Source organism: Diabrotica undecimpunctata, chromosome 8 (genome assembly GCF_040954645.1).
Source record: "Diabrotica undecimpunctata isolate CICGRU chromosome 8, icDiaUnde3, whole genome shotgun sequence".
Classification (NCBI taxonomy): domain Eukaryota; kingdom Metazoa; phylum Arthropoda; class Insecta; order Coleoptera; family Chrysomelidae; genus Diabrotica; species Diabrotica undecimpunctata.
In genome coordinates this window covers 139,554,600-139,578,325 of record NC_092810.1, presented here as the reverse complement: position 1 = coordinate 139,578,325, position 23,726 = coordinate 139,554,600, and the positions used below count along the sequence as shown (strand labels likewise).

Below are 23,726 nucleotides of genomic sequence, written 5' to 3'. Positions count from 1 at the left end.
AGAAAGATGTAAGAAGTTTACCACTCCTACCCTCGAGCTTCGCTTAAAACGCCCGTTTCGTAGAAGGGGAGGAAAAACCGATTTACTAATAATCTCTACGCCAGCCTTATTTTTCCGTGAAGAGTACAATCTGTTTCTTCTTTAACTGCCATCTTCGCGACGAAGATTGGCAATCATCATGGCTATTCTGACCTTCAAGGCAGCTGCTCTGGACAATTGCCTTGAGCTGCAACCAATCCACTCTCTCAGGTTCTTCAACCAGGAAACGCGTCTTCTTCCTACGCTTCTCCTACCCTCAACTTTTCCTTGAATTATGAGTCTCAAGACGTTGTATCTTTCGCCTCTCATCACATGTCTGAGACATTGCAATTTCGTTTCTTTTATTGTATTTTCCATTTCCCTCTCTCTGCCTATTCTCCTTGACACTTCTGTATTCGTGACTATATCTACCCATAGAATCCTTAACAACCTTCTAAATGTACACATTTCAAAAGCGTTAAGTCGATTTATTGTATTCCGGTTTAATGTCCATGATTCAGCTCTATAGTAAAGTACACTGTGTACATAGAATTTAATTAGCCTTATTCTGAGGGCAAATGTCACATCTTTGCTGCATAAAATCTTTTTCATTTTCACGAATTTGGCACGTGCTTTTTCAGTTCTGACTCTTATTTCTGCAGTTTAATCGTTATTTTCTGTGATTATCGATTACAAGTAAGTATATCTTTTTACTCTCTCAATCTGCTGGCCGCCTACCGTTAATATTTCGTTTGTATTGTTGTTCTTGCTAATTTTCATGTATTTGGTTTGTTTGATGTTAAGAGGGAGTCCGTATTCTCCACTATATCTTAAGATTTTGTTCATTATTCTTTAGCATACTTAATGTTGTTAATTAAACTTCCGTTCATTTTTATGCCGACTATCTAGTTTACCAAAGCTTCTTGTATGATTTCTTCAGAATAAGCATTAAACAATAACGGCGACAGTATGCAACCTTGCCTGACCCCACTTCTTATCTGCTGGCCACAATAAATTTCTAAATTCGGGACATTCTTCAAATTACACATGGCTAATATTCTTATCCTATATTTGGCGGTCTTGTTAGGCAAATACTGTACAAAGCTACAACGACCACGATGTGGAACTAACATTTCGTCAATTGAAATATGTTCACCTTATCAGAAATTTTTCCTACAGTTGTCCGTGAATTTGTCTGTAATTTCTCTTACTGCTGCTAATTTATCTGTCTGCTTTTGTTGTTAACAACTTGTTTTTTCGTCGAACCTAAGAGCCCCAAGGAGAAACAGGAAACTTTTATTTCCCATACATGCCGGAAAGGTTTGAATTTCTGTATAATTAGTTACTCGCATCTCTCTTAAATCAGTATAGCTTAACATTTTTACACAAGCAAAAAAGAGAATTTCAGGAAGTCTAAGGATTTTCTCTGGTGTTGTTAATTTCATCTCTATTTCTTGTGTAATTTCCTTGATTTTTTTTAATAAAACTATTTGTATACGATGTTATACTTTCTTTAATTTCTTTGGTAAAAAATTGAAAAAATGCTCTTAGCTCATCTTTTAAACTTTTTAGATCGACTAGAGGCCGCGGAAGAATTTTCATATTTTTTGGGTGTCGCTTGGAAAATTTACTTACGATAGGGTTTTTATTCCTAACCATATTTTCGTCGCGAATTGTAAACGTAGGCACTTTTTCTACTTCTACGTTCACTTGATGATCACATACTCTTTGAAATATTTCGTTATCACCTTCCTGCTATGAAGTGAAATTGTGTACACAGTATTCAATAGGATACATAAGGACTGTTATTTTCTTATTAATAAATAATTAAATTTCAATTAATTAAAAAAGTGTTTTGATAATCATGGGCTTGACATCTAACCTAAGAAGTCAGGTGTAATATTTTTTGCAGACATAGGTTACCATACGTTAGTACGTTAAAATTCTCCCAGCTGGAAATTCCTGTATATAACAGTTTTACATACGTAAGTGGTACCTTGGATTCAAAATTAACCTGAAACGAGAATAATCAGCATTACCAAAAGTAAAAAAAGCCTTAATATTCTGAAGGCCGTTAATCGATGCGATTGGAGAGCAGACCCGAAAATAAACTTATTATTTTACATAGCATATGACAAATCAATATTGGACTATGGAAGCTTTTTCTATGGATCAGCTACAAAATCTTGTTTGATTAAATTGGATCGAATACAATACAAGGATTTAATTAATTTATTGCAGAACATTTATTCTTAAATGCCTATTTAATAATCAAAAAAGCTTATTACAAAAAATATCTTATCTATCTGTTGAAAATCTAATAAATAAATGGTGGGCAATGGAGAAGGGATTCCATTACTTGGCTTTAATTATGACATACTATATGAATATAAACTGCTGTAGTAATTCCTTCATCTATTTCAATTGTTCACGAAGATTTATTAGTACAGAACAAGCTGGAAGACTGTAACCATTCTTGTAAAATTTATACCGATGGCTCAAAACCGCCTGCTGGAGTTGGCTGTGCCATTTACATAGAGAATATTCAAGATTATTTTCAATACAAATTAAAATCAGATTGCTCAATATTCACAGCTGAATTGGTAGCCACTGACAAGGCGCTGGATTGGATAATTAATAGCACATTATATTTCTAACGATATATAATTTTATCTGACTCACAGTCCGTCTTCCTCGCATTAAGACACTTCTATAAACACATATATACCAACAGACTAATTGTAGATGCGCTTGATAAGCTAAGGATTCTAACTTCTCTAAAAATAATTGTTAACTTTGTGTATGCTAAAGGTCACTCTAATATTCCAGGCAAAAGTAGACCATTCGGCTAAAGACGCTACTTTAGTGGGTATAGAATACAACGAGTTGCCCAAATGGGATTTAGTTTCAGCTAGGAAGAAACATGGTTCGACTTAATTGGGAGATTGAGTGGCAATCCTTTACTAACAGTAGCAAAAATACATACTGCAGTATATATCCAACTCTTCCATATACTCCCCTAAATAACAGAAACCCCATCTCGGAAAATTTATACTATGTACGTTAGATGCCTTTTTGGGCATGCTACAGTAAACGCTTACCTATATAAAATAAAACTTTCCAAAACTCATATATCTGAACGTAATGGCAGTTATGACGACCTTAACCACTGGATATTTCAATGTCGGTATAATCAAGGAGCCATAAAATTTTTGTTTCAAGCCATCTTCCAACAAAAAATCATACTGCCGCAGAACGTTGTTTCTATTCTCTATTTAAATAGTCGAAATCCAACTATTAGATCGATTTTATGGGAATTTTTCAAACGTACCAAACGGAAAATCTAAACTGCCTTTTTCAGTGTTGTGTGAATCCGAAATGGTAGGACGTTGGTTGTAATATTTTCCATTTCCTTTCCTTTTATGTCATTTACCTTTAACCGTTGCCTGTATTGTTTGTGTAAAAAAAGTCGCTATGAAGGGCACCTTAGCGTGAAGCATGTGTTCTTGTTCAATCCTTTTTGTATAGTCACCCAATAGTGTTTTCAATGGGAAGGTTAGGAAATTGAGTTAATAAACGAATGGTTATGAAATTGTCAGAAATAAATTTAAAGGAAGTGTAGGAGTTAATTGTTTTTACGTATTCAACCAATTGTCTGGCTAAATAGGTCTTGAACCTAAGGCAAAAAAAAATTAATGAAAAATGAACTTAAAGCCGATAAAATATATGCGCCAGCTGCAATAAACACTTTCTGGAAAAAATTGATTTGAAAAACGAAGTTTCTTCTTTAATATTACTACAATCGCGATCATAAAATCCGGGTCACCTTGAAAATCACCGATATTTCATTTTTAACGAGCTTTATCGTAAATAATAATAACACAAATACAAACTAATGCATGTTTCTGACAATTGTTGCGGTTTTCTTTGTAACAAAGAATTCAAATAGTGCCGATTTCGCGATAAAGTGTACACTTCCCAAAATTAACGCTACCTGTAGCTCCGCTTGTTTTAAATGTCTCGTTTGTACTTCGACTTTCTGTTCAAATGCAACGGACAAACGTTTATTATTGCCACCATTAGTGTTTATTAGTGCCATTATTAGTGTTTATTTTTTGACAAAAATGCCTTTGACTGTTGTTGAAACGGCACAAATTGTTGCACTTGTGGAAGACGGTCACACTCAACGGCAAGTCGCAAGAACTGTTGGCGTAAGCGAAACCTAAACCTCTACGGTTCAACAAGTGCTTCAACGCTTTCAGGAGGCTAACCAGGCGACCTGGCTCTGGACGAAGAAGAACGACCAAGGTACTAGATGACCGTTTCCTTGTGTTTCAGGCTTTACGAAACCGGACCTCAACTGCGGTTATGCATCAAAATCGTCTAGAGGAAGTACGAAATCGCAATTTTAGTGTTGCAACAGTCAGAAGAAGACTTCGTTCTTCTTGACTATCTTCTCGGGTAATGGCTAGAGGACCGCCACTTCGCCGGGTGCCTCGAGTTGCACGACTAGCTTTTGCTCGACAATACGCGCATTGGGGAATTAACGATTGTAGCAAAGTGTTATTCTCAGATGAATCCCGTTTCTGCCTAACTGGATCCGATGGACGTGTAAGAGTTTGGAGGAGAACTGGAGAACGATTTTCACAAGCTTGCATTTCTCCAAGAATGCCATTTGGTGAAGGCTCGGTCATGGCTTGGGGAGGTATATCTTCCGACTTCCACACAGAATTACCCTTCATCGAAAATGGGTCCCTAACTGCACGAAGGTACATTACGGAGATTCCGGAAGAACATGTTATGCACAACATGGCAGGGCTTGGAGAAAACGCCGTTTTTATGCAGGATAACGTGCGGCCGCACGTTGCCAGGATCAGTATGTAATACTTGGATGAAGTTGGAATTACGAGGGTACCCTGGCCAGCTAGGTCTCCGGACTTGAATCCCATCGAACATCTCTGGGACGATTTGAAAAAACGTATTCAAACCCATACACCTCCTCCTAACAACGCACAGGAGCTTAAGGATCTGTTAGTGAGAGAGTGGAATAACATACCACAACATGTAATCCGGAGAAAAATTGAGAGTATGCCCCGTCGTCTGCAAGAGGTTATTAGAGCAAGGGGAGATAATACACGATATTGGTCATTGAAATTTCACTGATTTTTTACCACGTTCTGTATTTTCCATTTTTTTTTCGTATGTCTGTTTTATCAACAATTTGATTTGTTTTCTGTTTTTTTCAATAAAAACAATAAAAAACCATTTTTTTTCTTTCAAAACAAACGATGACAAATAAAAAGTACATTAGCCTAAAAAAAGGTTATTACTGCACCAGAGGCAAAAATATTTAAGAAACTTGAAATTTTCAAGATGACCCGGATTTAATGATCGCGAGTGTATAAATAAAAAATTATGGATCCATTGTTTAATTTTAAATTTTATTTAAATTTTTTACATAACTGGTAATAATAATCCTAATAATTTAATCAGAGCCATCTATGTGTGTTTTTAATTTCATCTGAAATTTTTTCAGCAATCATATAAACAGGAGCCATCATATGCCCGGTTGTTATCTCGGGGATAACTCCTGCGTCCACTACCCTAAAGTTTGTATACTCATGCACAATACAGTTTGTATTTACTACAGAATTTCTCTTAGAAATACCCATCCTTGTCGTTCCTACAGGATGAAACTCTGTAACAGCCATATTCCTTAATGCACAGTACCAATATTCTCTATCGCTATTTCTAAGATGTTCACAACGAGGTTGCTGGCTAATAAAAGTAGCATTAATACTTTTAAATGCTTTGGTATTGGCAAGGCTTAAAAGATATTTGATTCCTTTATACATTGTGTCTAGGTCTTTACCGTTTTTATCAGAAAAGTAATTTATATCGATAAGAGGAAAATCGATAATATCGTTTGATTGCAAAGTTACTTTCCCTTTAGACAAGGGTTTCATTAAGGACATCGAAATTCCTAGGTCAGTTGAAGCATTGTAATTACTAAATACTTTGGCAACATCATCTTGATAATTTACCAAATTCTTGGCTGGTACACCTAGAGGAGGAGCGAAAGTTAAATATTCAATATTAACCTCTCCGGTAGTTATATGATCGGAATTAATAAAAGCAAGATTTTCAAGACCATTGCCGTTGGTAAAGGGTGTTTTTCCTTCTAAATAAAGAGCCAAATTTTCTTTAAGTGATAGAACTGGAGCTGATAAGTTGGTCCTAAAATACAAATTACCAAATAAAGGATGGTCTTGCATATTTCTTCCAACAGCAGGTAGGTCGTTTAGAACAGAAATGTTTAGTTTTTCTAAATCACTTCTAGGTCCAACTCCAGATAAAAGTAAGAGTTGGGGTGAGTTTATTGCTCCTGCTGATAATATTACTTCCTTGTTTGCTGTGGCTTTATATATTGTTCCATTTAACACAAACGTTACTCCTGTTGCCTTTTTATTTTTTAAAATAATTTTGTTTACTCCTGCATTAAGAACAATTTTTAAATTGGATCGAGACTTAATATTATCCAAAAACGCATGCTCAGCATTCTGGTGTTTATAATCTTTTTGATTAAATTGAATCCTTGACACTCCGATTTGTCTTCTTCCATTGTAGTCAATTTCTTTTAGATGTTTCTCTTTGTTGGCATCTATGTAATATTTTGCAACAATTGAAGGAGGTGCTGTTTGATTAACATAAAGTACTCCATTTGTTCCATGATAACCAACGTCATATGACTTAAGGGCGACATATTCGGACTTTTTAAAGTAATAAAGAATTTGGCTGTAAGACCATCCCCAATTTCCCATAGCTGCCCAATGGTTGTAATCTGATGGACTGCCTCTGGAGTAAATTGCACCATTGATTGTCGTAGAACCTCCTATTACCTTTCCTCTGGGATATGTACATTGATTGTTGTTCATACCTACAAAGATAAGATAGTTAATAAAATGTCGTTCGACTATGAAGTAAACTTCAAGTATCTACTTCTACTACTTACAAGTCTACTACTACTACTACTACTACTACTACTACTACTACTACTACTACTACTACTACTACTACTACTACTACTACTACTACTACTACTACTACTACTACTACCACTACTACTACTAATATGTATTCTTTAACACGTTAAGTGCCACGTAGTATAATGCGCGTGCCACACCCAATTTTGTTGGTCGGACCGCGTAGCACATATGTTGTGCCTAAATACTGTCTGATATTTTGGAGATCGTGGCTTGCACGGTGTGCCGCACTTGTGTAGTATTTATATGGAAGTTGAAAATATGTGGCCCAGAAAGCCAAGTAGTGTTTTCGGTCCGAAAAAATATTACGACTATATAGTATATTTTTGTCACTTGAAAAAATACAAATTAATGATATATTCCTGTTTGTAATATTTATTCAAAAAATATAAAATAAGGTTACTTGAAATATGATTGAATACCTAAAGACTAAAACAAAAGAAAACGGAAAACATACTTTTAAACATAAGTAGTAATTCTTACATTAACATTTACATTATCATCATCATCATGCCTTCATTTATCACGTCCACTAATGGACATAGGCCTCCCTTAAACTCCTTCATTCTTTGCGATTTTGTGCTCTTTGTTGCCAATTTTTCGTGATACACCTGATGTCGTCAGCCCAACGTGTAGGTAGTCTTCCTCTACTACGTTTGTCTGCTCTTAGCCTCCAATGTGTAATTTTACTCGTCCATCTTGAGTCAATTTACATTATACCCACGCAAATACAATAAAAAAAAATTAAAGATAGAACTTCATGTTTTATACAGCTTTCGCTCAGTGTGTAGTAAAGAAGCATTCAGCACAATAATGTTTTTTACAGAGCCTACATTGCCATTTACTTCACGCACTTTTATTTGTTGTAACTTTTCGGCCATCAGAATTTTTTTAATTTTTGTAGCAAACAACACATCTCAATCTTCAATTAGTTTATTCCAAAGCATGATTTTCGGTATTACCTTCGGGCTTATGTTCATCTATATTATCTGTTCCAATGCGTAACAATGAATAACATAGTTTTTCTTTGAAATCGGTTATGGACAATTTTGTTGTTGTTCCTGTGCGTAGACAGTGAGAATATGCTTTTATTTGGTCAGACAGGTCAATGTAAGATTTAGCTCCGTTATAATTGATTATTGCTTCGGGTTTTTCTACTGCACCACCTCTTTGCAATACTTCTTTTGTATTGTCTCTATGAAGGGTGCTGAGCATAAGCACATCCTTCTTGTCACGCCATTTTATGACCATAATAGCGGAATCACTCTGGCATATATTTCTTTTGGTTTTAATTTTTTTTTAGACCACCTCTGTAGGATTATTTCGTTCTAATAATTTGGTTGCCAAGGAGACACTTGTATACAGTTGTCTATCAGAATCCAGAACATCGTCCATTAGAGTAAACACTACATTCGAAGATGCTTGACCGCCATATTCGGTATCTGCTCCACAATAAACCCGAAGATTATAAGTGTACCCTCCTTCCATACAAAACTTTACAGTTTTATACCGAACTTGTGCCTTGTATTTTTTATGTATTGAATAAATCGTAGTCGACCACGAAATGGTACCATGTTCTCGTCAATGCACACTTTTTTACCAGGCGTTAATACTTTTTTAAAGTTGTTTAAAAGAGCTGTAAAAAAGGAGTAATTTTGCGAAGTCTGTCGTCTGCAAAAGCATTATTATTATTATCACTAAAATGCCACGTACTTAGCAATAACTCAAAACGGTTCCTCGACATAAGACGGCTGATTTCATTTTGATATAATAAGGATTCTTTCCAATACGATCGTATAGTGGACAATTTACACAAGTCCATCCATAATAGGATACCAATAAACCTTTCCATTTCTAGACGATCAGTTGGAGTTGGAGTCCACTTTTTGATGCGTAATTTTTGTGTCGTCCTTCTTTCGCCAAATACTGCTCGCCATAGAGATTGGTTTCGTTAATCATAAGAGTAGTCACTTCGTCACAAACAAATAACTTAAAAAACTATAGGGATCCCTAATTAAATAATATTCATAGAATTGAGCTCTATCTCATTGTATCTTATCCATCAAAGTCAAAATTCTTCAAAGATGATCCGGCAACAGGGTTCCACTGTAAGTTATTCAAGTCAATTAGGTCACCTTGATGATTACTTCTATTTTCTGGGTGACTTTTAACCCTGTACTGGGAAATTACGTATTCAATAACATTGTCTACATTTTGTAAATTTAAAAGTATATTATCTAACCCTATTTGTGAGCTAATCAGCAAATCTCCAACATCATTAGAGGCAGATAAACTATTTGATTTGCTTGAAGATGCTCCGGAATCCATTGTAACATTTACTTCTTGACATAATTTACGTTTTTTTGGGACAAAAACTGCACTAACATCGCTATCTTAATCTTCCGAGTTACCGGAAGCTTGCGAACTAGGAAAGTAAGCATCAGACGAATAAACGGCACCTATTATTACAGAATCACTTTCCTCATCCGACATTAGTGCATCCTACAACTTAAACTGCATTCCTCCCTTTTTTCGTAATCTCTCATTATGCGTACACCTTGTTTACATTGACTTTACTACACTGCTATTCTCAAAAACTCTGTTCATCTAAGGAGCTAACAACAGACTGACTTGCACGAGTCCGAGTCGCTTGATTCTCGAGCCGGTTACTTTGTCCTTAAATACCAGGCAGTGCCGTGACACAACGTATGTACCACATGGCCCGTAGAAGCAATATAAATTTTTTGGGCCGCGTGGCACAAACCTTAGGCCACAAAAAAATCTTTCATAATTCACAATGAAAAGACAGATACCCAAAAATAATATTTAAATTTATTATAAAATACTTTAGCAAACAGAGACTATTACAAAAAAAAATGGTCCTAGGGACCAACAATTTTCATTGTATGGTGGCGCTTAAGGTGTTAATGTTCATTTATAGAGTTTCAGCTTGGATTATTCAAGAGTATAATGCTAAAAATTCAAGCAATTACAGATTACCTTGACAGCAAGTTTTTTGTGGGGTTGTTAAGTAGCCCCAGTTCATATCGGTCTGTTTCAAAGCATTGCTGAATCTTGGTATATCACTGAATGCATTTGTTTCTCCACCGGCTTCTAGAAGTAAAACGTTCCATTTGCTAACTTCCGTAAGTCTGTTGGCTAAAACACAACCAGCAGCTCCAGCACCAACAATTATAAAATCGTATTTTCCAAAATCTATAAATTAAAATATATTAATTTTATTTTTCGTATACCTAGCCAGATTATTAAAGTAAAAAATAAACGAGGAAAGATAAAATTAAAAAATATATACCACAATATTTCGGCCTACTGTTCTTTATGCAAGGGATACGAGGAACGTTCAATACTTAGAAGAATAATTGTAAGAAAATAAACAATGATGACTGACAAATAAAATAATGAGATAGAAAGGTATGGTAAACCAGGAATAGGAACTATTGTTACACATAGGTTTTAAATGACTAGACCATATGGTTAAAATGAAGACCAATTGGATTACAAAATTTTGGATCATTACACAACCAGGTATAAAAAGAGAAAGAGGAACATTATAAAGTTCATGACTGGTAACCTCTTGCGCTGAACAGAAAAAACTGGAAAAGCTCCATCAAAGCCTTGGGCATTTACAGCTTATTGCGCCGCTTTAAATATATAAGAGACTCCAAAAAATTTCACTTGCAGGGTTTTGACTTACAGGGTTTTGACCTACGGGAGATTTCAACTTTGGCGCATTTCGATCTGACATAGAGAGGTTGAAATTAATTCTTACTAATTTTTAGTTAGAAAAATAAAATTAATCAAAAGTCAAGTTACAGACGTCTCAAACATATTTTTCTTTATTATAAATAAACAGTATTTCAAAACCTCCTTAAAATAAACAAAATAAAAAAAGTTAGTCATTTTTTTTGCTTTAGATAATTCGATTGTTTTCTAGAGAAATTCTGGTTGCCTTAGATGTAACATCAGTTTTTGCTAATATACTCATACCATTCCATGTGTGTATTTAATCCATGTGTAAACCCAATCCATGTGTGTATTTAACCTTGCCTTACATAAAAGGTCGTTCTGAACAATTTAAATATTTATTTGCTAAACATAAATTCAAATAGCATATAAAGGTTATAATCTTAATAATAAATATTTTAACAAACCTAAAAATAAAACTCCGCTGAACAGACTTATACACATATAATACTGGGATTTTTCAAATTTTATTATGGTATTATGTTTTGAACGTCTGATGAAGTCATTTTGCCTAGTTGAATACTGGTAATAATCAGAGCTTAAATAAAAAGTAGTTATATTGACTTTTACATGTATACATTAAAAAATATATATAGAAGGCACTGTTAAAATGTATTTTTTTAAATATTGTATATGTATTGTAAATATTGTACAAACACTCTTGTAGCATTCACAGAAGTAGCCCAAGGATTTATATTGTAGGCCAAGTGAAAATAAACAATTGCATAAAAAACATTAAAAAGACGAAAAAGAAAGGAAACGGTACCGAAAAAATGGGAGAAGTCATTCACTGTTGGAGCGGAATAGATAAGAAAGAAAGGGCAAAAGCAGGAATTGCAATTATACTGAAAAGGAAATGGGAACACGCAATCGAAAATTGGGAACCAATAAACGAAAGAATTGCCAAGCTTAACTTAAAAGTATACGGAAGACAAATTATCTTACTAACAGTATAAGGTCCAACAGAAGACAGCTCAATTGCAGAAAAAGAACAATTCATAGAACAACTGCAAGAAGAAATCGAAAAGAGAAAGAAGAACCAAGAAATAATTATCGCCGGTGACCTAAATGGAAGAACAGGAAGAAAAGAAAACGACAGAACAGTTGGTAGATTTGGAGAAGATATAACGAACGATAACGGGGAGAGATTGATTGAGCTATGCGAAATAAACCACTTAAAGATCACAAACGGCTTCTACAAACATAAAGACATACACAAATACACTTGGACACAAGAAACAAGAAAATTGAGGTCTATTATTGATTATGTTATAGTAAACCACGAAAGCTCGATATAAATAAAAGACGTGAGAGTAAAGCGAGGCGCAGAATGCGGCACAGATCACAAACTAGTAATCGCTTGGATGGAATTCCCCTTCATATGGACCCAGCAAAAACCGACCCAGAGAGAGTCTGACCAAGTTACGGCTCCGGCTACACCTGTCAATACGTGCTCAACACAAGAAAAGAAATTCAAAATCAATTTATTAGAAGAAGACTCAATAAAAGATTTATATAAGCCAAGATCGGACCAAAAGCTAGAAGAGTTTCCGTATGAATCATTAGAACAAACATACGAACACAAAAAAACCTGCATGAAGACAGCAGCTCTAGAAGCTCTTGGAGAAGTGGACCAAAAATACACCCACCAAACTACGAAATTAACCGAAGACACACTAACATGCATAAAAGAGAAAAAAGAACTCCATATAAAATACCTGATCACAAAAAACTATGAGGACTTGGAACTATATAGAAAAAAATAAAGAAGTGAAAAGTGGCAAATGAAAAATATGAAAAATGGGAAAAAACATGCACAAAGATAGAACAGTACATAGCAGGAACGAGAAATTCAAAGTCATGGCGCATCTTAAAGTCGCTCCAAAGAAATAAGACAGAGAAAATCAAGATCGGTTAAATCTAAGAAAACGAATGGCAAGAATACTATAAAAAATTGCTAACCTAAGACCGTCCCGAATTCAAAGAATCAGAAATAGACGGAATAGAAATCTACACACATGACGAAATCGAATTAAGCCTAGCTGAGGTAAAAAGAACGATCAAAACTCTAAAGAACAAAAAAGCAGAAGGTCCCGGCGGAATACCAAATGAATTGATAAAAACGGATCGGAAAAGTTATTCCGTATGATACATAAAATGTTTGAGAGAGCACTGAATGAAGAAGACTTACCGGCAGAATGGACCCAAGCATATATGACATCAGTATATAAGGAAATAGAAAAAAATGCGAATCGATGCGAAACTATCGGGGAATCAGCATTATATCGTCTATAGGCAGACTGTATGGAAAGACCATAAAGAAAAAATTAGAAATATATATACAAGATAAAATCGGAGAAGACCAGGCAGGTTTCACAGCGGGGAAAGCATGCTTAGATCACATTTCCCCGGTCGAACAACTAATAGAAAAAAGAATGGCCAAAAATAGATCCGTCCATCTGGCTTTTGTTAATCTTAAGAAGGCATATGACTCAATACCTAGAACCAAGCTATGGAAAGCAATGGAAGACATCGAAGTTCCACGAAGATTAATAAACGCGGTAAAAGCACTCTACAAGAATAACGAAGTAGCTATCAAAACGGGCAATAGAATATGCAGTCCATTTAAGACGACAAAGGCACTACTAGAGGGTTGCTCCACATCCCCCACCCTGTTCAAAGTATTCCTGGAAAAAACCCTGAAACAATGGAAAAGAAAGTGCGAAGGAATGGGTATACCAGTAAGGAACGAATATCTATATACGCTAAGTTTTTCCGACGACCAAATAGTGATCGCACACGACGAGGATGACCTCAGTTTTATGATAAGAAAACTGGAGCAGGAATTTACAAAAAATGGGATGGAAATAAACCTAAAGAAAACTGAATACCTAACAACGGAGAATACAGAAATAAAACAGCTGGAAATAGACGAAGGTAAACAAATCAAAGGAACCGACAAGTATAAGTATTTAGGCTTCATAATATCAAACAAAGGAACAACGGAGGAAGATATAAAAATAGAATAGGACAAACAAGAGACTGCATACGAAAATTTAACCCGGTACTATGGGATAAGAACATCAGTATGAAAACAAAGAAAAAAATATATAATACCATGACAAGAAGTATCCTCACTTATGGGTGTGAAAATTGGACAATAAATAAGAAAACCAAAAACAAAATAAGAGCAACAGAGATGGAATTCCTAAGGAGAAGCTGCAAAGTAACAAGAAGAGATAGAATAAACAACATGGAGATTAAGAGGAGAATGGGAATGAACTCCGACATAATAGACTATATCGAACAGAAGAGGTTAACCTGGTACGGACATGTCAGAAGAGCAGACCAAAATCGGTGGATAAATAGAATAACAGAGTGGAGCCCGATAGGAAGAAGAAAGAGAGGCAGACCCCGAGGATCTTTTAGAGATGAAGTGGACGAAGCAATGAGTAAAAGAAACCTACAGAAAAGGGACTGGCTAAATAGGAAAAATTGGAGAAAACTGTTGAGTGAAGGAATACAGTGAAAACTGTGGAAATCCTTGTATATATATAAAAAAACAATAAATAACTGCTTCATTTTAAGAAAACTTTTTAATTGCAATATTGCGTAATAAACTACTATTTATTCTTTTGCAAACATGATTAATTTAAGATTCCCAACTCATGTTGCTATCAAGATACAAACCTAAAAGTTTGGTGGAATTTGTAGAATGTACCAGGCTATCATTTACTTTTTAAACACCCATACTAAGCAATACACATAAAACAGTGCCCAAACGCTATAAACGACAAAAAGACATAAATAAAAAAAAACATTTTACCATTCTGTAACTCTCCCTGCACTAAATTGCACTCTCCCTGGACTAAAACGTTTGAAATAACAACTAAATTTTTAAAAAGGTCGAATAGTTTTTGTGATAAAATTGTATTTATGTGTTTTATATTATATGTAATTTAATGAAAGACTGCTTTATTTTGCACACTAATAAAACATGCCTATTGCAAATACAGTCTTCAAGAAAGAGACAGAGAGAGGGAGAGAGATAGAAAGAGGGGTGATAAAAAGACATGAAACGAGGTTATTATTGCTACGAAACGAATGGCTGTGATCAATTTTTACTTACCGTATATAGTAGAATTATTCGTTTTAAATATACGTTCATTATTTAACGGTGCCTGATACGTATTTGTTTCCGCTATTTTTGCACTCACATAGCTGTACAGCTGATCGAGATCTTGAGTAAAAACAGAAGATACTAGTAAACAAAGGCAGAGTGTCTTCATAAAGTACTGCATAATGGAAATACAGTAAAGCAAATAAAATTTTTAAATTTATACCGTAAAATCTTCTCTAAAATATAAATATTAAACAGTTTTGATAGAATTATTGGTTTATTTTACATTTTGTGGCATGATTGTTTATTCAAGGTTACTAATATCTATGCTAAAGTATTACAAATGTCTACAAGTGATTAGACCAAATACGTTAGTTTAGCAATTAATATTAACGCTTTCTGTGTTGTATTTATAGTTTTGTTTCTATATACTGCCGATATCTGATCTTATAAATTAGTTTGTTGTTTCACCGATAACAAAAGCGTGTCAAGGAAAAATAACCATAAGTAATAAATAAATAAAGTCATTTAAGACCCATGGAAAACAACATAGGTCATTTCTCTATGCAAAAATAAACAGATTTTGAAAGCAGGGAATTGATCTTTTTCCGGGCCCTCTTCCGTTGTCAGCTCTTTCTTGTAAAACGAACTGCAGTACTCTGTATCGTTCTTAGCTTCCCATAATACGGCCCAGAAATTTCAGCTAGCGTATTTTCATTTGAAGCGTTTATTTGAAAAACAACACTTCTCCAAAAATTAAAATTTTGGCAAATCAAGATAAACTGCCCAGCTTCAATTTATTTCAAATCTTACTTTTACTAAGATATTCATGGGAAAGAATGTGGATATCAAAATACTTGTACAAGTTAATTTCATATATTGATTAATATTGTAAACAAAAATCGGTAGAAACTTATCAAAATGTATTGGAAAATTAACATAACATTATACAAATTTCTACCTTGTAGAAATAACAAAAAATTCTATGATGTTTATTCGCCACCACTGCTATTCTCATCGCTAAATAGTTCTACGACTGGAGTATGGTCCTTGGTTTCCTAGGATTCTAGTTCTAGATTAAGATAAAATTCTTTATGAAGAGGATTCTTGAGATATTTAGTTAACTCCATTAGATCGCGAAACCTTGTATGACTTATTTTATTTTTCGCTTTATTTGATATCAGAGCTATTTGTTTTTGTGTTGTTTTTCCAGTATGGTGTGGAACGTCTATTGGCCGTGATAACGTTGACGTATTAAAACGTATCCAGGATACTTCTCATATATTCGGTACATTCTTGCTGGTTTCAATGAAATTCTTGGTTTTGGATTCTTTAAAAAGAAATCCTTAAAAGTTTCGTCCATAAGAAACCAGTCAGTTTCTTTCCCAGCACTAACCACTTTAAATGGAGAAGGTTTAGACCTTGACTGCCGAATACGATCATCCCATTCTTCTGGAACATCAACAACTACTTTTTTTGCACGAGTAATGACACTAAAGTCGCATTTGCAAGGTGGGTATATATGTCTGTTATCTCTGATGCTAATTTCAGTACATGCATCAGGATATATTAAAAGCGGATAAAGATGTAGTTTTTGTTCTAACCCGGGTAATCATCAGGGAAAAATTATATTTCATCCATTATATCGAGTATATGACCTTTTAGATAATGAAATATTCTGAAAGTTACTTCATTTTGACCACGTTTGGCCATTCCTTCATGATAGGTATACATATGGACATCATTGCCTCCGATGTCGTGTACACCAAATACATAGTACCAAAGTTGACATTTGTAGTCAAATTGGGTAGCGGAAGATTTTGCATAAAGTCAAAGGCTATTGCAGATACATTATTACTATGCTGATATTTATGTGTCATTTTTTGTTTTATATCATAAAATGCCTTTGCTTTAGCGTGTTGAAGGTTTCTCATTTGAAGCAGTTTCTTTTTTGTTGATTCATCTATATTGGGTAGTTTGAGTTGGGTTTCAGTTTTATCACATAATGTACAAGTGTTACATTTAGGGTAAGAAAAAGATATGTTAAATCGCGTTTAAAATGTGTTATAATAAACAAAGTAAGAAACCTGGGACTGGAGGTGAAGTTCTTTAAAGACTCTGTACATATTTTTTACATTTAACTCTGATGATAGATCAATTTTCTTTTTGTCCAGTCTCCGTTTATAATAACTTTGACGGCATTTGAATGAAGAAATGTGAGCTATTATGTTTTCTATATCAGCAGGGTATGTCTTTTTGGGCCCATTTGTATGCTTGCCCTGGGTTTTTTTTTGGAGAACAACTACTCATTGCTAAGCTATTTCTAATTCGACAGATCTGCATTTCAGTAACACTAAAAATACAATGAAGAGCTTTGACACAAATACTTACATCTTTTCCCGGTAGACTAATTTTATACATAAAAGAAGCTACGTGTGGTGGACCTTGTTGATGTCGAATTTTGTTTGTATCTTCATTTCCACTGTCACTAGTAGTACTGTGGTTAGGTAAAGCCGCTTGTGAAATACGACTGCGTCGTCTCTGGACAGAAGTAACTCTAATGAGGCTTGATAAATATGAATCCTGCTTATTTTTGGTCATCATATTATTAAACATATTCAGTAAGTCAGAACCTTGTTCCTGTGTTATTACATAGAAGCATGGGTAACGTTTACACCTACAAACACGATATAAGTCACAAGCATTGCGAAAAAACTTGTTATCATTGAAAAATTTTACAAATGCTATCATCTATCCAGAACAGTTTCCGCTATGCTGAACTATTTTTCTAATACAAAAGAGACAAACATCACCTGGTATTAGCAAAGAACGCACACAACTGATAAATTTAGTGATGACCGTTGACTAAGATGGGACAAGTGTTGCTTTTATGACAAACCGCATGAACATCTGTTGGTTTTTAAAACTATCCGAATTTTCTATGTAGTTTACTTCGGACATGTGAGTTTTTTACACAAATGAATATGTGAGATCGATAAAGAAACTAATATTCTATGCGAACAACATATAAAGTGAAATTTGCAAAAAATGGACATAATGTGTTGTTTTTCAAATAAACGCTTCATTTTCTAAAAATTCTCGCTGTCTCTTTTCCTTTCTCTAAGTCTAATGACTTCTTTATTGGTGATGTGATCATTTTCAGAATCGCCAAAATGTTTTTAAAATCGTCAATATTAAGTGACTTTAATTTGTTTATCAAAGTTTGGGATATAGTATAAGCCTCCACACAGTAAAACAGAATAGAAAACACATTAGACAAGAATATTTAATTTACAGGAAAAGATATCAGCTATTGCAGATGGTAACTATTCTAATACACGTTTTTAGATTTTGCTATAACTTGCTTCATTTCTGTCAAATAATCTCGCTGGCTGTTGACGTTGCTGTCAATATACTACAGGCTAAGTTTTTAGTGTGGAATTATCAGTCGATAATGCCATTATGGTACACAATACGAGAGGTTGCTATTGATATCTCTGGCCTAAAAATGAAATAACAAGTATTTATGGTCGGAAATAGCTTAATTGCTTTTAAAAATATTGTTCATAAAATCATTACAATTTCGCATGCTTTTGAACCAATCTACTAAGCACTTTTTCCACTCACAATAAGGTAACTCCAAAACATAGGTTTTAAATGCTTTAACTAGTTCTTTTGGCGTCGAAAATCGTTGACCACGCACTTTATTTTTGATATGCGGGAAATAAAAGAAGTCATTGGGTGCCAAATCAGGACTGTAAGGCGGATGACCCGTTAATTTGATGTTTTGGCTGGTCAAAAACTCAAAAAAATAATGTCACATGACGATCTTGCTCCATCAGTAAATGCACAGCATCGATGGTTTCTGGTATAGTAGACGATTTTGAGCGACCTTCACGGAATTCGTCCTGGAGAGACCGCAGACCACGACTGAATTCATCGTATGATTTTTTTACGGTGGAAAAAATGGTGCATGACTCCTAGATAACGATTTAATTTCATCCATGCACTCCTGTCTTAATAGTCTACGTTGAAAGTTACGATAAATGATTGCAAGAAAATGTTAATAGTTCAATTTCATTTTTTGGCAGAGACTAATTTTTCAAGCCATCGTAAACACCAATATTACTCACATATTAAAAAGTGCGCATATCCTTAAAAATGTCAAAATTTCCAGTGCAAGTGTCGGATGTCAGTTGGCATTACTAAGTGTTGCCTAAACCAGAAATATAAATAGCTAAGGCGTATGTCATTATTGGTCTGATAACTATTTTGTAAATTCTGCGTTTCATTTATTCCCTGATTTTTTTATTTCTCCATATTGTTTCATTCAGTTAACATGCGACTCGTTCTATTATCTGACCTTCCAGCTCCAATTTACGTCTTAGTTAATTTGCTGTTATAACCTTGGACTTGGTCTTTTTTGAGGAATTTAGCCTGTTAAGTTTTCTGGCAGTTGTATTAAATTGGTGCAGCTTACGTTGTAAATCATTTTTACTTTGTAAGAGTAGTATTGCGTCGTCTACATAGCAGATTATTTTAAGTTGTTTTGGTTTGGCTGTCATTTGGTATCCTTTTGTAGTTCTTATTTTTATTATTATTCATCCATCATTAGGTTGAACAATGGAGGATTCTCACTGTCTTATCCCATTGCCAGCTTTAATTGTATCAGTTAATTCTTCTTCTATTTTTACTTTTATTTTGTAGGTTTGGTAAATATTTTCGATCGTTTTGATTATTCCTAGATGTATCTATTTTGCATACAATAAGTGGATAACGTTCTTTAATTTAATCCTGTCAAATGCCTTTTTAAGGTTCACGAAACATAGATATGCCGGTTTATTGTATTCTAATGATTTTTATTGTATTCCTTATTATAAATGTAGCGTCGGTGCAAGATATGCCCGATCTAAAACCTGCTAATATTATAATTTCGTTCAGTTTATCCCTTTGTATATTAATTTTAAGGCTGTGTTTGATAAATTAATTTTTCTGTAGTTCTTCAAGTCCGATTTGTCTTCCTTTTTGAAGAGAAATATTAAAATACTTGATTTTCATGGTTGTGGTATTCTGTTTTGTTTTATTATTTTTTCTATTATATATTTGTTATGTTATATTTCTATTGTTTTAATAGTTGTTTTGTACGTCCTTTATGAATTTATTCAGTATTCTCTTTCTTTCTGGTGATTTTGTATTTATTAATTTTCTTAATGCTTCCTTTATCTCTTCATTCTCGATGTTTATTTCTTCGGTTGTTGTCACTTCTGGTATTGGTGGTTCATTATCGTCACCTTAAAATAGGGATCGAAAGTGTTCTGCTCATGTTTTCTTTTAAATGTGTTTCGTTTTTATTAGTTCGATCAGTCTGATCATTCTCCATATTTCTTTTTGTGTTCCGTAGAAGTCGTGTTCTTTTACAAAATAAACAGGCTTTCTTCTTTTTTTCATATTTTGTCTTCACTTCCTCTCGAAACCATGGGGTTTTCTGTTTTGATATTTCACTGTTTGTTACTTTCCTCTCTCAAGTGATTTTGTTGCTGCCTTACCGCTCGCGCTCCAAAATTATCTTCCAAAAATATCACTGGTTTATTTTTGATAATTTATTTAATTTTTAAGCTCTGACATATATATATATATATATATATATATATATATATATATATATATATATATATATATATATATATATATATATATATATATATATATATATATATACTAGCCATTTAAAAGGTCATTTCAAGTGCTGTGTCTGTTTCGCAATATAGTGTTATTAGGGCATTCTGTCAGTCTATTTGCTTTTTGTACTTGATCTTTCACTTCTTTGTCCAGGTTTCCATAGCTAGACAGTGTAATTCCCAGGTATTTTATTTCCATTACTTGTTTAATACTGATGCAATCAATTTTTGTTTTATATCTGGTTGGTTCTTTGTTGACTATTGTTGTTTTAGTTTTCTGAGATAAGATTGCCATTTTAAATTCTTTTTTCTTATGTTAAATCTGTGAACCAGTCTTTGCAGACTATCTTCATCTTGGGCTATTATTATTGCGTCGTCTGCACAACAGAGTATTTTTATTTCTTTGTTTCCCATTTTATATCCTCTTCCTTTGTTAACGCTTTTGATGATTTCATCCATAATCAAATTGAAGAGCATGGGGCTCAATGAATCCCCTTATTTTATTTTGCTGCCTATTTCTATAGGTTCTGTATGTTGTCAATCTATTCTGACTTCCATTTTGTTGTTTTGGTAGATGTTTCCAATAGTTTTTATAATATTTAGGGGAACTTCTCGATTATACAGAAGATGGATCTTTGATTCTTACTATGTCTCGCTTTATAACGAATATTGCATCTGTACATGATCTTTCACTACGAAAACCCTGAGGTTCATCTGCTTAACTTATCCTCTGATATATTAGCACATGTAAAATTTTAGTTGTAAATTTTAGCGTAGTAACAAGTTTTAGCGTAGTAACTCTGTAGTTTTTTGGCTCTTTTTTATCTCCTTTTTTTAAAAATAGTAGCATTAGTTCGCTTGTTCCTAATTTTTTCGATATTTTATTGTGTTTTATAATTTTATTAATTTTTGTCATTACTGCTCCACAATATTTCAGTAATTCATTTGGTATCTCGTCGTTACCTGCTGCTTTTCTATTCTTCAGGTGTTCAAGTATTTTCCGAACTTCCTGTACATTTATATTAAGTTGTTCATTTGTGGTAATTTCTGGTGTTTCCGGTTCTAGCGTCATTTGTTCTTCCTTTGCATAGAGCTTTTTTAGGTAGTCAATCCACGTATCCTTTTGTATGTGTTTTGGTTCTATTAGTTCCTTGTCTTTGTTCTTTGACTTTTATGAAGCGCCTTATTTTCTTTTTCAGACCTTAAAAATCATGTTCCATTTCTTTCAAAAAGCGTTTCCAGTGATCGTTTTTTATTTTTCTTACAAGTGTATGCGTTTCGTTTCTAATTATCTTGTAATTGTGGTATGCTTCTTATGTTTTGGTTGACATGTAAATTTCAGGTAAGCTTTTTTCTTTTCTTTATATTTTTCTTCACTTCTGTACAAAACCATTAAGTTCTTCGCATTGGGAACGATTTATTTTTATTTATATTTCTTTCACCAAGAACTGCCTTGGCCGAGGCTAACATATTAGACTAAATGTTTGCCCAGCTTTCTTAGATTCCAACACTTTCTGTGATATATGTGTTTCTGATTTTTTCGGTTATTATTTTTTAGAATTGGTATCTTGTGGAGCCATCCTGTAAGCTTTTGACTTTTTTCCTTGTGGTGTATTCTGGTGTTTTGTTATCAAATATATGTCTTTTCATTTGGATTTTGCACAATACCAATTTTTGAGAGGGCTACCATCCAAGTTTTGAGAGGGTTGTAACTCTCTATTCGACCTAATATCAGTCTATCATAGATCTTTGTCCTCTACTGTTTTTAAAAGTGTATTTGTATTGTTCTTTGTGAGGGAAAAATGTATTATTAATACGTATTTCGTTTATGCTGCAGAGGTCCGTCAGAAGGTCTCCGTTTTTATTTCTGATATTTTCATTATATCGCTGTTTTATTCCTGGAACGATATTATTGCTAACCCGGCGCTAAAATTACTCATAATGATTATACATTTATCATTTGGAATCTCGTTTATTACATTCTTAAGGTGTTTGTAGAAGTTTTCCCTGTTGTAGAAGGGAAGGTTCCCAGAAGTATCTCTGTTGTTCTCGTGTGCATAGATTGCTATCACAATAAAAGTTAGATCTGTTTGAATAAAGACATACCTATGTCTTCTGTCGAGGGAAACCTTCCAAAGACATATAGTTTATCGTATTACTGTAAACAATCCATTCTCTGGCTGTAAACTTTTGAGTGGCGTACATATATAAATTCATTTTTGGATTAATTCGAACCCTAAGAAAACTAAAATTTACACTTAAAGTAGACTTTTAATTTATTTAATACTAACTTTAAATTAATTATAATATAGGCGTTATTAAACAGCCGATTTTATATCGTTATTTAATAGATGGGATGACATTTATGACTTTTGACGTTTATGATTCATTTCTTTGTTTGAGAATCGTTATGAATCGAATTTTTATATCGATCTTTTTTGTCTTTGTTTTAGCCTCTTTTATTGACATATACTTTTAATTTTTTACTTTTATTTAATGTCTATATTTTGTTAATTATTTTTCGTGTACTTTTTAATTTAAACATGCTTAGAGTAAATATATAATGAATAGAAACGAATTAATCGAGAGTAGTGAATCGATGTGAAGACCCGCTATTCCATGACGCTACTCGTGACCACTGCATCTTGTGGCGCTGGTTCCGTGACGCTCCCCTCAGCATTTCACTATGTGTGTGTGTGTGTCATCGAATTTCCTGACTGTGGACTTAATCCATTAGCCGAACTTATTTTTGCTCTACAGATATTTATGTCACATATTACTATTAAAATAAGATTTTGTATTTTAAAGATATACCTAGATTCTATAACAATAAATGGATAATTGAATCTTCAGCTACAATCATACAATATTACACATTTATATAGATATATCTATATCATAAAATATATTCTAGTTATATATTCTTTTTTCTTTTTTTTTTGTTTTTTAATTACATTATAAGGAATGTCAACAAGGAGTACTTCTGCTCAGTGGTCTTTCAGAGCAATGCACACACATAAGACTAGACCACGGAAAGATAGGTAAACAAATGGGATAAACACAGGTATTAATAGTTCACAATTTTAATTTTATATTAAGTAT

General features: G+C 33.7%; 2 protein-coding genes across 2 annotated transcripts in view; one reads left to right on the top strand and one right to left on the bottom strand.

Moving 5' to 3' along the window:
* LOC140448105 (uncharacterized) overlaps window positions 1-23,726 on the top strand; it is a 652,893-nt gene that overhangs the window by 91,828 nt on the left and 537,339 nt on the right. The gene's annotated exons all lie outside the window — the stretch shown is intronic.
* On the bottom strand, window positions 5,439-15,163 carry LOC140448102 (glucose dehydrogenase [FAD, quinone]-like). The gene is made up of 3 exons (XM_072541170.1): window positions 14,956-15,163; window positions 10,062-10,277; window positions 5,439-6,955 (listed from the first exon to the last, which is right to left on the bottom strand). The coding sequence occupies exons 1-3, from the start codon at window positions 15,125-15,127 to the stop codon at window positions 5,508-5,510; spliced, it is 1,836 nt and encodes a 611-aa protein (XP_072397271.1). The 5' UTR covers window positions 15,128-15,163; the 3' UTR covers window positions 5,439-5,507.